At 37.9% G+C, this 17,381-nt stretch overlaps 1 protein-coding gene across 6 annotated transcripts in view; it reads left to right on the top strand.

The window, feature by feature from the left end:
* The first annotated feature begins 5,889 nt into the window (after positions 1-5,889).
* Positions 5,890-17,381, top strand: part of FBXL2 (F-box and leucine rich repeat protein 2) — a 148,426-nt gene continuing 136,934 nt past the window's right edge. For 5 of the 6 annotated variants that reach the window (XM_004774184.3, XM_013046666.2, XM_013046668.2 and 2 more), the window contains exon 1: positions 5,890-6,049. In XM_004774184.3, coding sequence (XP_004774241.1) covers positions 6,047-6,049 — 3 coding nt within the window. In that variant the 5' untranslated portion in view covers positions 5,890-6,046. The remainder of the gene's footprint in view (positions 6,050-17,381) is intronic. The other variant, XM_045089070.1, reaches the window with a different exon arrangement.

Below are 17,381 nucleotides of genomic sequence, written 5' to 3'. Positions count from 1 at the left end.
TCATCTTTCAAGTATGATTGATTCAAATCTGCCTTTTAGCTTGTAAATTTATCGTTATGCATTATCATTTGTCTAGTTTTATTGTACCGTGGTCAGTGAATATAGTCAGTAGGATATTTTAAAAGAATTTCAAGCAACATCCTTAATGTCCTGCTAATTTTGGGCAAGGATATCATGCTGCACAACTCTGGGGGTACTAATTATATTTTAATTTATGTGTCTAATGCTCCTCAGGTTCATAGTGTTTAGGCTTTGTAACTCTCCCTGATTAAGGAAACATTTTTGTTCTTGAAAAAACGTGCATCTTAGTCACATTTGTCAATTTTTATGTTAATGTAATTTAAGGCTATGTGTTAATGGAATAACACTGAGAGTCCAGAAATAAACCTACACATCTATGGTCTGTTGATTTTCAGTTGGGTGCCAAGATTATTCAATGGGGAAGATAAAAGATTTTTCAAGAAATGGTGCTGGGATAACTGGATATCAGCATGCTAAAGAATGAAGTTGGAACGTTACCTCACATCATGTAAAAAATTAACATAGGTCAAAGATCTAAATATAAAAACCTAAAAGCTATGAGAAGAAAACCTATAGATAAATCTTCATGACCTTGGACTTGGTAACAGATTCTTAAAGTATGACCCCAAAAGCACACACAATGAGAGAAAAAAGGACAGCTATCCTGGGTGCCTGGGTGGCTTAGTCATTCACTGCCTGCCTTTGGCTCAGGTCATGATCCCGTGGTCCTGCGATCACACCCCACATTAGGCTCCCTGCTCAGTGGGAAGCCTTTGTCTCCCTCTCCCAGTTTCCCCGCTTGTGTTCCCTCTTTCACTGTGTTTCTCTGTCAAATAAATAAATAGAATCTTAAAAAAAAAAAAAAGGACAGCTATCCTGATTATAAATAATTAAAGGGTGTAAGTAGACCTTTCTCTAAGGAAGACATAAAAAATGGTCAAAAACCCTTTGGAAAGATACTCAACATCATTGGTCTTCAGGAAAATGTAAATTGAAACCATAGTGAAATACCACTTCATACCCATATGGATGGCCAGAATCAAAAAGTCACATAATAACAAGTGTTGACATGGCTGTGGAGAAATTACAATCCTCATACACCACTACTAGGGATGTAAAATGGAGGAGCCACTTTAGGAAATGTTTTAACTGTTCCCCAAATGCTTAAACATAGAGTTTGATTCATATGATCAAGCAGTTTACTCCTAGGCATATACCTAAGGCAAATGAAAACATTTGTCCCTACAAAAATGTGTACATGAATGTTCATAGCAGTATTACTCACAATACCCCAAAGATGGGAACAACTGAAATGTCTGTTGATAGAGAAATGGATAAGCACAAAGTGTTATATCATTCAGTGAAATGAATGTTTCAGTCAGTGAAATGTTACTCAGCCATAAAAAGGAATGAAGTACTGATATATGCTACAACTTGGATGAATCTTGAACATGTTCTAGCAAATTAAAGAAGTCAGTTGCAAAAGCCCAACTATATAAAAATACATTTATATAAACTTTTAGGCTATGAAAATCTATATATTTTGCACAATGGGACATTACTTGGTCTTTAAAAAGAAGGAAATCCTTGGGGCGCCTGGTTGGCTTAGTTGGCTGACTGACCAACTCTTGATTTCAGCTCAGGTCCTGATCTCAGTTTCATGAAATTGAGCCCCATGTTGGGCTCAGCATGGAGTCTGTGTGATGTTCTGTCCCTCTGCCCCTCCCCTCATTCATAGTGCGCTTGTGTGGACTCTCTCTCTCTAAATAAATAATCTTAAAAAGTAAAAATAAAGAAAAAGAAGGAAATCCTGACATTTATGACAACATGGATGAACCTGGAGGGCATTATGCTAATAAAAAAAAACTAGATCCAGAAAAACAAATATTGTATGATCTCACTTACATGTGAAATCTACAAACAATCAAACATGTACAGGCAGAGAGTAGAATGGTGGTTACCAGGGGCAGGGAGTAGTGAGAAATGGAGAGGTATTGGTCAAGGGATACAAAGTTTCAGTTATGCAAGATGAATAAGTTCTGGAGATCTAATGTACAACAATGTGATTATAGTTAACACAGTAAAATATACTTTAAATTTTTTTAAAAATTTGATTTATTTATTTGACAGGGAGATAGAGAAAGAGCACAAGTAGGCAGAGAGGCAGGCAGAGGGAGAGGGAGAAGCAGGCTCTCTGCTGAGCAGGGTGACCAATGCAGGCTTGATCCCAGGACCCTGGGATCATGATCTGAGCTGAAGGCAGATACTTAACCAACTGAGCCATTAAGGGACCCCTATATGCTTAAAATTTGCTAAGAGGGAAGATCTTAAGTGTTCTCATCATACGTATACAAACACACACACACACGCACAGAAAAGAAAAAAGTAACTATGTGAGATGATGAATATGTTAATTTACTTGATTGAAATGGCTACTTCATGGTGTATATATGTACCAAATTAGAACATTGTACATCTTAAATATATATTATGTTTAATTGTCAATAATACAACAGTAAAGTAGGTGGGGAAAGTAAAGTTGATTCAAAGAGAAAAGTTCAGGTCCAAGAGAGATATTTCATATTCATACAAAGATAAATTGCCAAGAATATGTTAGAGTTAAGAGTGTGTATGAGCCAACAACAGAGCTTTAAAAAAAATCTTTATTATATTCTGCCAGCAGAATTCTTGCTGGGAAGACCAGTTCTTGCAAGGGACCCATTCTTGAAGCTCTCTACTCTACTAATTCCATGTCACTTGTCTTGCAAGTACTTTGGAAAATAGTTTGGTTACTATGTGGTAAATCTAAAGATATACAAAGCAGGAATTCTATTTCTTGTTACTTACCCTAGATCAGTTATTCTCAACTGGGGTAATTTTGCTTCTCCAGTAACATACAGAAATGCCTAGAGACATTTTTTGTTTTCACAACTGAAGCCACGCCACTAAGACTGCTAAACCTCCTACAATAATTCATAGGATAGTTCCCTCTCACCCTGTTCCCCCACCATCTGCAACAAAACATTATCTGTCCCTAAATTTCAAAATTGCCAAGAAACCCTCATCTAGAGAAATGAGTACTCACAGGCCCAGAGAAAATGCCGACAACTGCATTGTTTTATAATAGTCCTAAACAGGAAGTGATGCAAGCAACCCAAATGCTCAGCAGTTGAAAGGATATATTCTTGTACATATATTCAATGCAATGCCTTATAGAAATGAAAATTAATGAGCTATAAAAACTATATAAAGAAGAGCAAGAAAATGTTTTTCATAAATATTAAGATAGTTGTCATTGGATGGGGGTTAATATTGGGAAAGGACACATGAACTCTTGAAGGCTTTTGGCAATGTTCTATTTCTTGAACTAGATGGTGTTTATATAGGTGTTCACTTTATAAAAACTGTACATTTATATTTTACTACTTATATGTATATTTCATATTATAATAGATAAAATTTAAAATTACAGTTTTTCGGGATGCCTGGGTGGCTCAGTCAGTTAAGTGGCTGCTTTCGGCTCACGTCATGATCCCAACGTCCTGGGATGGAGACCCACATCAGGCTCCTTGCTCTGCAGGGAGCCTGCTTCTCCCTCTGCCTCTGCCTGCCACTCTGCCTGCCTGTACTCTCTCTATCTCTCTGACAAATAAATAAAATCTTAAATAAAAGTAAAATAAAATTACAGTTTTTCTTCTATCACACTCCCTACTTTGACAGATCATATTATTTTTTTAAAGTATTTTATTTATTTATTTGACAAATAGAGACACATAGAGAAAGGGAACATAGCAGGGGTAGTGGGAGAGGGAGAAGCAGGTCTCCCGTGAAGCAGGGAGCCCGATGTGGGCCCCAATCCCAGGACCCTGGGATAATGACCTGAGCCAAAGGCAGACACCCAATGACTGAGCCCCCCAGGTGCCCTGACAGGTCATATTTTTGCTTGTATCTTCAAACTGACCATCCAGTCTGAGAATATATATTTGTTCTTTCAATCAATCATCAATATTGAATATCCACTATAAGCAGAAACTATTCTAAACAGGAGGAACACAGAGAGGGAACAACATAGACATCTTGCATTCCAGGGTGAAGAGACAGGCTATAATTAATATACCAAAAATTGTGAAAGATAATTTTAAGGGGCATTAGGTATTTGAAAACAGGACAGATATAAGAGAGGTTATAAAGACTGTGATGAGAAAGAGTAACCAGGGTGAGATATTTCAGATTGAATGGTCAGTGAAGGCTTCGGTGAAGATGACATTTGAGGAGATAAGTGACCTGTTTCAAACCAGGAAATGGGTAATGTGAAGCTCTAGAGGAAGAATATTCTAAAAAAAAAAACAAAGGAGTTGTTGCTGAGGCTCTTACGTAGGAAAGTGTCTGACATGTTTGAGGAACCTCAGGAAATAAAGCATGTTTAGTGTGGATTGGATGAGGGAAGAGTGGTAGGAGATGAAATTAGTGCAGGAGGCTAGATCTCCATCAGGGGGAGTTTGGATCTTTTTCCTAAGTGCTATGGGAAGCCACTGAAATGCTGCAGACTGTAGGAGAGAAGACAGGTGGCACGGAGACTAACTTAGGCAAGAGATGATGGTGACTGTGAGGTGGAGATCGTGACAAATGGATAGACTCAGGATTTATTTAAAGATAGAGTCCAGAACATGAGGTATGAGGGAAAGAGAAAATCAAGGATGATTCCTAGGGTTTTTTCCTAAACAGCCAAGGAGAAAGAGGGAACTTTTGCTGAGATGAGGAAGACTGGAGGGTGAGTATGACATTTGAATCCAGGAGCTGAGATGCCCTTCAACAGATGAATGGATAAAGAAGATGTGATTCATATATACAGTGGTAGATGACTCAGCCATCAGAAAGTATGAATACCTACCATTTGCATCCACAGGGATGGAACTGGAGGGGATTGTGCTAAGTGAACTAATAAAGCAGAGAAAGTCAATTATCACATGGTTTCACTCATATGTGGAACATAACGAATATCTTGAAGGACCACAGGGGAAGTGAGGGAAAACTGAATGGGAAGAAATCAGAGGAAACCACGACAAATTCTGGACTCTGGGGAAAACACTGAGGGTTACAGAAGGGAGGAAGGTGGGGGAATGGATAGCCCAGTGATGGGTATTAAGGAGGGCACATGATAAGCACTGGGTGTTATATGCAACTAATGAATCATTGAACACTACATCGCAAACTTATGATGTACTATATGCTGGCCAACTGAACATGAACAACAACAACAGTCTTATTTGGGCTATATTAAAGTTTCAGATACCAGTTAGACATTCAAAGGGAGGTGTCAGATTGGCTGTTGAACATGTCTCCATAGATTTTAATATGCCGGATTTGCGGATATCTAATGTTCCCTTCAACCATATTAAGCACATCCAACAAATTAAGAATTGATTTAATAAATTAGAGTATACATACACAATGCTATTCCATGAATTGGCATGCAAAGATAATTTTTAAAAAGAAGTAGGTTATAAAAGTGTGGACGGTTTGCTTTCACTTTAAAGAATACAATATATTATAATATACATTTCACTGGAAGCCAATAAACTAGGATATAAGCTGTAGTTACCTGTGCTGGGATTTAGTGTGGTTTTATTCTTTCTAATTCTTGCTATCATTAGTTTAAAATGTCTTTAATAATCACGTATTACCTGTGTAATCTGTTTCTTAAATAAGGTAAATCCACAAAGGTCTCTTCCAGCTGGGCAGCCTGAGGCGGGGTTATCTGTCAGGTGAGGGATGTCAAGGTGATCAGGATGATGGTGGTCCAGATGCAGAGGCCCCGCCCAGGAGCAGAGGCAAGGGTCGGAGCGGGGTGTGGGGGCGGTCCAAACGGCACCGCCCTGCACGTCACGTGCTCGACAGCCGCCAATGGCCGTCTCCGAGCCCACCTTGGGAACGGGGCGGGGCGCCCAGCTGGCGTCACCAGGACAACGGGCGTTGCCGGCGCCTTGTGACTTCGGGCTGTGGGCGCGCTCGCTGCTCTTCGGCCATGGTGAGTCTGGGGCCCCATTGGGTTGGGCCGCCCCGCCCTTCCCCGCCCGGGCCGAACCCCCGCGCGGCCCCTGCTCGGTTCCCGCGGGCTGCGCCGGGGTCGCGGAGAGGCCGGGCTGCGGCCTGCGGGACTGCGGGGCAGGGCAGGATAGGACTAGGCGGGCCCGGGGGAGGGGAAGCCCCGGGAGACCCGGAGCGCCCGCCTGCCCCGGGGCGCCAGCGACGCAGCCTTCTCTGCGTTGAAGATCTGGGCCTCCGCCGGGACCCCTGTGACGCTTTTTGGTCCCGGCGAGCCTGGGAAGCCACCCAGAGAGGGTGTGGTTTTTTTTTTTTTTTTTTTTTTTTGAGAAGGGATCTATGTACCGTATATTTGTATTATTTTGTATATTTTGTATATTTGTATATTTTGCAGTCTCTGTGCTACCTGTCTTTTTTGTACGCAATTATATATAAATAATAGAATACATAGTAGAGATTTCTTTAAAATTCATCATTGACAGGATTTTTAGCGTGTGGAGGAATTTAAATATGTAATTTTGGATTTTTCCTCCTCCTTTCCAAAAAAATGGGGGTATTAAACTGGAGGTTTTCCTCGTGCACAGCCCCTTACGGGATTTAATTAGTAATTAGTATATTTGTAAGCGTCTTAAATCACTACTTTTTTAAAAAACTTGAGAGCGAGTGGGCATACCACCTGGCCCCCATTAAGCTCGTTTTTAACACTTGACTTGAAGACTCAGCTGAGATGTTGGCTTGACTAGACAGGATTCATGGAATTGCTGACCAAAGGTGTGATTTCTCCGGAGGCCTCCAAAGGGTGTAAAAGAAGAGAGGAGCTGGACTCCGTTGGGGATACGCCTTTGATATAGAATATTTGAGAGGGGTTTGGGGCGGATTATAAAGAAATGCCTGGCTTTAAGAAACAGTTTTTTTAAACAATCACTAGTGTAGATTTGCTCTTTATCTACAGTAAAGTGCTAATAAGCTGAGAAGGTGGGGGGTCTCCCCACGTGTCATTTGGCCTGGAGAGAAAACCTACCATTTGGAACCCTGGCAGACTTTTCTTTTCTTTTCTTTTTTCTGTAACTAGGGGGAGGCATGATTGGGAAGAGAAGGTGGCTGGTCTGTATCTATCATTGGCTCTGAAAAAACAACTGCCAGATGTGTGGCCTTTTGATAGTGGGGGGAAAATTACCCACAAATAACAGAAATGTGGTCTTTATTTTGAGTATGTTTCTTTTTAATTCTGAATTGCTTTTAAGTGACAAATTAATGGAGCCTCACAAGAGTTTTGGAAAATGAATTTACAAAAATCTGAGTGTTGTAAATATTGCAAAATGTTATATGTTATATATGAGAAAAGCTCTTACAATTATAGCAAAGAGAAAGGAAGAATATTCTGGAATTAAATTTTCACAGGTCTCTGAAGTCTTCTATTCCTCCTGTTGCCCATTTTTCTTTTCTTCTCTCCTTCCATCCTGACCCACAGTCCACCTTGATTCGCAATTGTGCATTTTAGAGTTTTACTTACTTTAAAAGCATTCTACTATACTTGTGTACTAGTGGTTGGTTTGCTAAACTTACAAAATTTTTTTTGCTTTTTGTCTGTTTTTAAGCATTAAGAATTTCATTCATGGAAGGGATTTGATTTTATGATGAACTGATGCCTGGGCCCCAACAAGAGCAGGGAATGATTAGTTGTATAGGATGGGGAATGAGGAAGCTGCCTATGTAATCCCCAGAACTATATTCAAGATCATAACATCACTGTTCATTGAATGCTTGAATCTAAGCATACAACTTTAGCGGTTGATATGAATAACTTTGCACATAAATTTGGAACTCTGCTTAACTATCTCTCAATGAAAATTTCCTCAATTAAGCCACTAATTTCTGTTCTTTAATGACAGCTGGCATTTATTATGTACATTCTAAGTGAGATATTTTTCTAAGCACCTCATGTTTCTTATTTAACCATCACAACAACCCTATGAAGAAGATGCCATTTCCCCATTTTAGAGATGAGGAAATCGAGGTGCGGAAGAGTAACTTGCCCAAGTCACCCAGCTGATAAATTAAGGGAGATTTCAAATCCAGGCAGATTGTTTCAGAACCTGCTTATGTAAACACTAGATTATACTATAATATATAGTGCATCAGTGTTATGTTCCCCCAATATATATGACAGGTATATGTTAGGAAATTTGTTTTCCTATTTGGATTTTAATATTTTTGAGCACTTATCAAACACTTATATTTTGTTATTCCTGGCCCTAAGCTAGATGCTATAGAGCAGGGTAGTCATGCCTAGTCTTCTTTCCTCTTACTTTTCCCTCCCCTTTTTCACAAAGATGAAATGAAGAGCAATTAATAAAGACAGATTGTTGAATTGGGGTTCATACTCATGGCTGTAATAACATTGAAAGTTTCTCCTATCATTTCGCCTTGCTTTCAGGAATTGACACATACTTCTTGTGAATCACAAAGACCAGTGTTTTACATAAAGCCATTTAGAGTTGGAGGATGAATATATTTTAAAAAATAAAATTCTATTGTCTGAGATTTTTCCTGATAGTAATTTTAACATATATTTCAGTTGTATATTCTAAAATGGTTTCCAGAAGACACCAATTTGATTCATATGGATCAGAATATACATTGGGATACCTTTTGTCATATTTTTGCTGTTGCCTAATACTTTAGCTTATAAAGCAGATTTTTTTTTTCTCGGAAGTATAACATTGTATCATTGCTCTTCTCATTTTAACTTGCTCACTTGGACTTTCTAGCTATTTCTGTACTTCTCTTTCTGTGTTTATCTGTGGTTAGGACTTCTCAGAGGTGTTGGGAAGTACAAGGCAGGGGGAGCTTTGCAATAAAATATACCAAGGTATATGGACAGTTTGGTCTCTTGTCACATGGTATAGTTAAGAGAGCTAATAGAATGAGATCTATGTCAAAAGATCATAAAAAGAATACATTTTCCTTCTATTACTAATATTGGTCTCCCTTTGGTCTGCACTGTGCTGGGGATGAAGCATAATTTTTAGAACTGTAACAATAACTTTTTTATAGAGCCCTTTGACATTGTCCAGTTTTAGGCTGATCACTTCACATTTATCTCATTTAATCCTTCCACATCCCTCTGAGATTGGCATTATTCCACATCCCTCTGAGATTAGCATTATTATACCCATTTAACAGACCCAGATTGATGAGATAATTTGTCCAAGGCCATATAGTGAGTGGCAGAGCCTGGATTTGAAGTCAACCAGTATGTCTCTAAAGTCTGGCATCTTAACCATTATACTTTGGCTTCTTTCCAAACTAAAGATTGTTCCCATTGTGTAGCATAACTGTACTTTGCCAAGATTAAGAGTCTTCGGTGTTTTATTGGCTGATCCAGCAAGCTCTTTTTCATTTTATGACAAACTCTCTCTCTTTTTTAAAGATTATTTACTTATTTGACAGAGAGAGACAGAGTGAGAGAGAGAACACAAGCAGTGGGAGTGGGAGAGGGAGAAACAGGCTTGCCACTTGATCTCAGGACCCTGGTATCATGACCTGAGCCAAAGGCAGATGCTTTAACGACTCAGCCACCCAGGCACCCCAACAGACTCTCTATTACGATGTTGTTTAATGACATCCTGTGGGATTTACTTGGCTACCCTCCTTCCCCTGCCTTAAGAGGGCAGACAACCAAAGCTCAAATATGGCCAGCCGTGGGTTGGGCTACACTTTTACTTTTGCCTTCCCTGCCACATTTTGTGTCTCACCTCTAACCTCTACCTCTACTACTACCACCTTCAGCACGGGGATGGCTATGAGAGGGGTGTAAGAAAGAAGAGGGCAGTTGTTGGGAAAATTTTTGCGGAGTCAGAATTGAGGTTCAAACCCAGCTTTTTGAGTTCTCCGTGCTGCCCCTATAATTGTCTTTCCATTAAAATTTTCTGTTCTGTGGTTTTCTATCCAGCAAATGTTTATTGTGGGCTACTGGGTACCAGTCACTGTTGTAGGCAGTGGGTATCCAACAATGAGACAGGCAAGGCTCTGCCCTCATGGAGCTTACGTTGGGGTGGCAGGAAGACGTAATAAACATACAGATACGGTTGTGAAAGTGCTTTGAAGAAAACTAAAGCTGAGTGAGAGAGAAAGGAAGTTTTAGGGTAGGATGAGAGGAAGGAGGAGTTGCTTTTTATATAGAGTGTAATGGAAGGCCTCTCTGTTAAGATGACATTTGAGCAGAGTCTATCTCATGGGAATGCCTTGGAGATAGGCCATTTTATGAGAGGAACCAAATGCAAAGGTCCTGAGGAGAGATCATCCCAGATGTGTTGGAGGAACTGCAAGGAAATCAGTATGGCTGGAGTGTTGTAAGACAGGGGTACATGGTAGGAGGTAAGATCAAAGTAGTTAGGCCAAATCACATAGGATTTATAAGCCATTTGAAGAACTTTTTCTTTTCCATTTGTGGGAAGGGGGAAGCGATTGGCAGGGTTTAAGAAGAATGACATAATACAACTTTTAAAAGGACCATTCTCTCTGCTCTGTGGAAAATACATTTGGGGTATGAGTGAGGGGGAGGAAGGACAAAAACAGAGGACACTAGATAGACATTATTACAGTAATCCATAGGATTAGTTGATGGATTTGTTGTGAAATAGAGAAGAAAGTCAAGGATGATTTCCATGACTTTATTCTGAGGGATAGGAAGGAGTTGTCATCTACTAAGATGAAGACCAGAGGAGGAGTAAATTTAGGGTATGTATAAAGAAAACAGGAGTTAGTTTGGGACTTGATGAATTTGTGACGCTAATTAGACATGTAAAATCTAAAGACAATTAGTCTTTCAGAAACTGTGATGGTATATATTTTAAAAACACGGACTTAATTGTATCTTGAAGTACTAGATTTGAAGGAGACTTTTGAATTTCTCTAGCACAGTCCCTTCAGTTTACAAACTAGAAATACTGAAAGGGTAAATGACTCAGACAAATCGCCTTTTTACTACCTGTTGTGCAGTATAAAGAACTCCTTTGTGCATGCAAAGAACTTCTAGACTTGGAGTCAGGAAATATAAGTTTAAATTACAGTTGTTTCTTTAAGTTTTAAACCTTTTGCAAGTTATTTATCTGCTCCAGGTCTGTTTTCTGTCATCGAAAGGGCTAAGAAAGACTGCTACTTTCTATGAGGATGTCGCAAGTTGCAAAAGTTAGACGTTGTTTCCACTGTAATAATGAGAAAGGTGAAGAAGCTAGGAAATGGTAGTTCTCTAAAAAATCACCAGAGAACTGAGGACACAAAGACATCTAAATAAATTAAAATTCAGAACATAATGAGCCTTCCCAGGAAAAAAGGAGACACATAGATACTTCCATTTATGGTGGGATAGCAGGAGGAAGAAGAATCTTCTACAGACCAGTGAAGAGAAACCAACCAAACCTTCACTGACTGTGTTTGGGCTGGAGTGACAATTTGGAATTTTGAAGAGCCCCAGCCACAGAGTAAGGCTTCACCCACCTGCCACCCCTTTCCCAGGGGCCTTCACTGAGTTTAAGAATATAGTATGCTGGAGGCTGGGGTCAGGGAAAGAGCTAAGAATGATCCTGAGGTGGGTGGACTCTGTTAAAGAATAGAGGGAGGGCTGGAGAGTTAATACAAATTTCTCTGAGGCACTAGGGACTTTTACCAAGTATAAAGTAGGGTTACCACAAGCTGGGGCACGGCGGGAGAGCTGACAAGTAGCCCTCTGTGACTATCCAGGTTTTCACTGAGAACAAGGCAACACCTCTCAAAAGGTGGAGTCAGAGCACAGGGTAGAGAGAGACAGACAGATCTTAGAGCACAGTGAAGGGTGCTTAGTGCAGAGCAAAGACAGCTCCCCAGCTGGCAGCAAGAATGTAAAATAGGGAAAAATCTCTTGAGTTCAAAAGCAAACAGCTAAGTTGTACAGCTCAAGTTGTACACCACTGCTCAGATCCTGACTTCTCCTGAAGGTTCTCATCTCACCCTAAAATGTTTTTAAGCCATTCTTAAACTGAATCTAATAAATATTAAAAAAAAAAAAATCTCAAACCCAGCTCAACTATAGATTAAAAGGATTTAGTTCCCTTTACCTCCTCATCTCTACCTTAACCTAAAGAAGGAGCTGCCCTTTGTGGAGGTAAAGTACTGGGTTTTTTAAATTCAAGTATCATTGACATAAAACAATGTTAGTTTCAGATGTATAACATAGTAATTCAGTATTTGTATATACTGAGAAATGATTACCACAGTAGGCACAGTTAATATCCATTTCCATATAAGTTATAAATTTTTTTATCTTGGGACACCTGGGTGGCTCAGTCTGTTGAACATCTGCGTTCAGCTCGGGTCATGATCCCAGGGTCCTGGGATCAAGTCCCACATCGGGCTCCTTGCTGGGCAGGGAGTCGTCTTCTCCCTCTGCCTGCTTCTCCCCCTGCTTGTGTTCTCTCTCTCACAAATAAGTTAATCTTGAAAAAAAATTTTTTTCTTTTGAAGAGAACTTTTAAGATCTACTCTCTTAGCAACTTTCAAATATATGCTGTACAGTATTACTGTAGTCATCATGCCGTACTTACATCCCTGTGACTTATTTTCTTTTTTTTTTTATTTTTAAAAATATTTATTTATTTGACAGAGAGAGAGAGATACAGTGAGAGAGGGAACACAGGCAGGAGGAGTGGGAGAGGGAGTTTTGTACCTTTTGACCCCTTTCATTCACTTTGCCCCCTTCCCACCCCTAGGAACCACAGTCTGTTCTCTATATCTATCAGGTGTGTGTGTTTTATTTAAATTCCACATATATATGAGATCATAGGGTATTTGTTTTTCTCTATGTGACTTATTTCACTTAGCATAAATAGGATTTATACCCTCCAGATCCATGTTGTTGCAAATGGCAAGATTTCCTCCTTTTTATGGCTGAATAATATTTGTATTATATTGCATAATGGTATTTATTATATTGTATAATACATATATATACACCACATTTTCTTTATCCATTCATCCATCAGTTGTCACTTAGGTTTTTCCATATCTTTGCTATTGTAAATAATGCTGCAGTGAACATGGGGGTACAGATATCTTTTCAGGTTGTTTAATTTTCTTCAGATAAATACCCAGAAGTAATACCTGGATCATAGGGTGGTTCTATTTTGAACTTTTTGAGGAACCTCCAGATTGTTTTCTACAGTGGCTGCACCAGTTTACATTCCCACCAAACAGTGTGCAAGATTCCCTTTTCTCCACATCCTTGCCAACACTTGTTACTCCTTGTCTTTTTAATAATAACCATTGTGACAGGTGAGGTGATCTCATTGTGGTTTTAATTTGTATTCCCTAATGATTAATGATGTTGATTGCCTTTGTACAAGTTGGCCATCTGTGTGTCTTCTTTGGAAGAATGTTTGTTTAGATCTGCCCATTTTTTAATTAGATTTTTTGCTACAGTGTTGTATGAGTTCATTGTATATTTTAGCCCTTAACCACTTACCAGATAAAAGATTTGCAAATATTTTCTCCTATACAGTAGGTTCATTTTTGTGATGGTGTCCTTTGGTGTGCAGCAGTTTTTTTTTTAATAGTTTGATACAGTTCCACTGTTTACTTTTGCATTTGTTGCCTTTGTTTTTGGTATTAGATGCAACAAACTGTCTCCAAGCTATCATCAAGGAGCTAACTGCCTGTGTTTTCTTGTAGGAGTGTTACGGTTTCAGATCTTACTTTCAAGTCTTTAATTCATTTTTAGTTTTTGTGAAAGGTGTAAGATAGTGGTCCAGATTCATTCTTTTGCATGTGGCTGTCCAGTTTTAGCAACACCACTTATTGAAGAGACTGTTCTGTCACCACTGTATATTCTCTGTTTGTCATAGATTAATTGATCAGGTATGCATGAGTTTGTTTCTAGGCTCTCTAGTCTATCCTGTTGATCTATGTGTTTGTTTTTATGCCAATATCATGCTGTTTTGATTATGCTGTCTTTGTAGTGTAGTTTGAAATCTGGGATTATAATACCTACAACTTTGTTCTTCTTTCTCAAGATTACTTTGGCTCTTTGGAGGCTTTAGTGGTTCCACATTAATTTTGGGATTCTTTGCTCTAGCTCTGTGAAAAGTACTATTGGTATTTTGATAGGTATGGCACTGAATCTGTAGATTGCTTTGGGTAATGTGGACATTTTAAGAATAGTAATTCTTCCAGTCCATGAAGCATGGTATATTTTTCCATTTATTTTTGTCATCTTCAATTTCTTTCACTACTGTCTTACAGTTTTCAGAATACAGGTCTTTAACCTCCTTGGTAAATTTATTCCTAGGTATCTTATTATTTTTGATGTAATCGTAAATGGGATTGTTTTCTTAACTTCCTTTTGTTAGTTTGTTATTAATGTACAGAAATGTAGCTGATTCCTCTATTGATTTTGGATCCTTTACTGAATTGAAACTTTACCAAATTAATTTACTCTAATAGTGTTTTGGTGGAGTTTTAGGATTTTCTATATATAGTATAATGTCATCTACAAATAGTGACAGTTGTACTTCTTCCTTTCCAGTTTGGATGTTTTTTATTTCTTTTTCTTGTCTGAGTGCTGTGGCTAGGACTTCCAGTACTATTTTGGATAAAAGTGTTGAGAATAGACATTCTTTTCTTGTTTCTGATCTTAGAGGAAAAGGTTTCAGCTTTTCACTATTAAGATGTTTAGCTCTGGGTGTGTCATATATGATCTTTGTTACATTTATGTTGCCTCTAAACTTTGTTGAGAGTTTTTCTCATGAGTTGATGTTGAATTTTGTCACATGCTCTTCCTGTATGGAGATGATCATATGATTTTTATGCTTTGTTTTGTTAATCTGCTGTTTCATATTGATTTCCAGATATAGAACCATCCTTGCATCTCTAGAATAAATCCTACTTGATTGTGGTGTATGATTCTTCTGATGTATTTTTTAATTTAGTTTGCAAATATTTTGTTGAGGATTATTGCATCTGTGTTCATCAGAGATATTGATCTGTGATTTTCTTTTTTTGTTACTATATTTTTGGTTTTGATATCAGTGTAATATGACCTTGTAGAATGAATTAGAGGCATTCCTTTGCCTTCTGGTTTTTGAAATTGTTTGAGAAAGATAGGTAGTAACTCTTCTTTAAATGTTTGGTAGAATTCACCTGGGAAGCCATCTGGTCTTGGGCTTTGGTTTGTTGGGAGTTTTTGATTATTGATTCAGTTTCATTACTGGTAATCAGTCTATTCATATTTTGTATTCCTGATTTAGTCTTGGAAGATTGTATGTTTCTAGAAATTTATGTATTTTTTTCTAGGTTGTCCAGTGTTTTGACATGTAATTTTTTGTAGTAGTCTCTCATAATCATTTGTACTTGTGAGGTGTGGGTTCTAACTTCTCTACCTTCATTTTTTGTTTTTTTCTTTTATGTCTCTGATTAAAGGTTTACCAAATTTAGCTTTTCAAAGAATTAGCTCTTAGTTTCATTGATTATTTTTTCTACTTTTTGTCTCTCATTTATTTCTTTTTGATCTTTATTATTTCCTTCCTTCTAACTTTGGGATGTATTCTTTTTCTAGTTCCTTTAGGGACAAGTTTAGATTGTTTTTGGAGATTTTTCTTATTTCTTCAGTCAGTCCTATATCACTATAAACTGTCCTCTTAAAACTGTTTTTACTGCATCTCTAAGATTTTGAACTATTGCATTTCCATTTTTCTTTTTCTTTAGAATTTTAAAATTTCCTCTCTGATTTCTTTTTTGATCCACTGATTATTTAGCAGCATGTTGCTTAGCCTCAAAGTATGTGTTTTTTTCCAACTTTTTTTCTAGTTTCATACCACTATGATTGGAAAGGATGCTTGATATGATTTCAGTCCTCCTAAGTTGATTGAAATTTGTTTTGTGGCTTAACATGTGATGCAACCTGAGAAATATCTCATGTGCACTTGAAAAGAAGGTATATTCTGCTGTTTCTGATGGAATGTTCTGTAGTATTTGTTATGTCCATCCTGCCTAATGTGTCATTCAAAGGCATTGTTTTCTTAACTGATTTTCTGTCTGGATGATCTACCCATTAATGCAAGTGATATGTTAAAGCTCCCTGTTATTATTGTATTGCTGTCTTTTTCTGTGTCTGTTAATATTTGCTTTACATATTTAGATGTCCCTGAGTTGTGTGCATAGTTATTTACAATTTATATATCCTCTTGTTGAGTTTGATCCCTTTATCACTATGCAGCAATACTCTTTTTTTGGCCTTTTATTATAGTCTGTTTTAAAGTCAGTTTTGTCTACTCTAAGTATTGCTACCCCATCTTTTTTTCTACTTCCACTTCCACAGACTATTTTTTTTCCCATCCCTTCACTTTCAATCTGTACATATCTTTAGATTTGTAGTGAGTCTCTTTTAGGCCACGTGTAATTTTTTTTTAATTAATTCATTCTTCTGTCTTTTGAATGGAGCATTTAGTGCATTTACATTTTAAGTGATTATTGATAGGTATGTATTTACTGCCATTTTCTTAATTTCTGGTTTTTTTTTTTTTTTTTTTTAGTTTCTTGTTCCTTTCTTCTCTTGCTCTTTTCCCTTGTTTGATGACTTTCTTTAGTATTATGCTTGGATTCTTTTTTCTTTATTTTTTGTTTTCATAGGTTTTTGGTTTGGTTATCATGAAGTTCATGTATAACATTCTATATATATAGCAGTCTATATTAAGTTAACTGTTGTTTAAGTTTGAACACATTCTATAAGTACTACATTAATCCTCCACATTTTATGTGTATGATGTTATATTGTATATCTTTTTATTTAGTGGATCTCTTGACTGATTTTTGTAGATACAATTGATTTTATTACTTTTATTTTTTAATCCTCATTTTAGCTTTATACGTGATTAATCTGCTACCTTTACTGTAAGTTTGCTTTGATCAGTGAAGTTTTTTCCTTTCCTTCCCTCTAGTTACTGCCTTTTCTTTTCCATTTATTTTATTTTTTAAAAAAGATTTTATTTATTTTATTTGACAGAAAGAGATCACAAGTAGGCAGAGAGGTAGGCAGAGAGAGAGGGAGAGAGAGGAGGAAGCAGGCTCCCTGCTTAGCAGAGAGCCTGATGCGGGACTCTATCCCAGGACCCTGAGATCATGACCTGAGCTGAAGGCAGAGGCTTAACCCACTGAGCCACCCAGGTGCCCCTCTTTTCCATTTAAAAAGTCCCTTTAACATTTCTTGTAAGGCTAGGTTAGTGGTGATGAATTACTTTAACTTTTGTTTTTCTGGAAAACTCTTTATCGCTCCCCAATTCTGA

Source organism: Mustela putorius, unplaced genomic scaffold, assembly GCF_011764305.1.
Source record: "Mustela putorius furo isolate JIRA1106 unplaced genomic scaffold, ASM1176430v1.1 tig00003834_pilon_pilon_pilon, whole genome shotgun sequence".
In the NCBI taxonomy this organism is placed as follows: Eukaryota; Metazoa; Chordata; class Mammalia; order Carnivora; family Mustelidae; genus Mustela; species Mustela putorius.
This window is presented reverse-complemented; position numbering and strand designations above follow the sequence as displayed.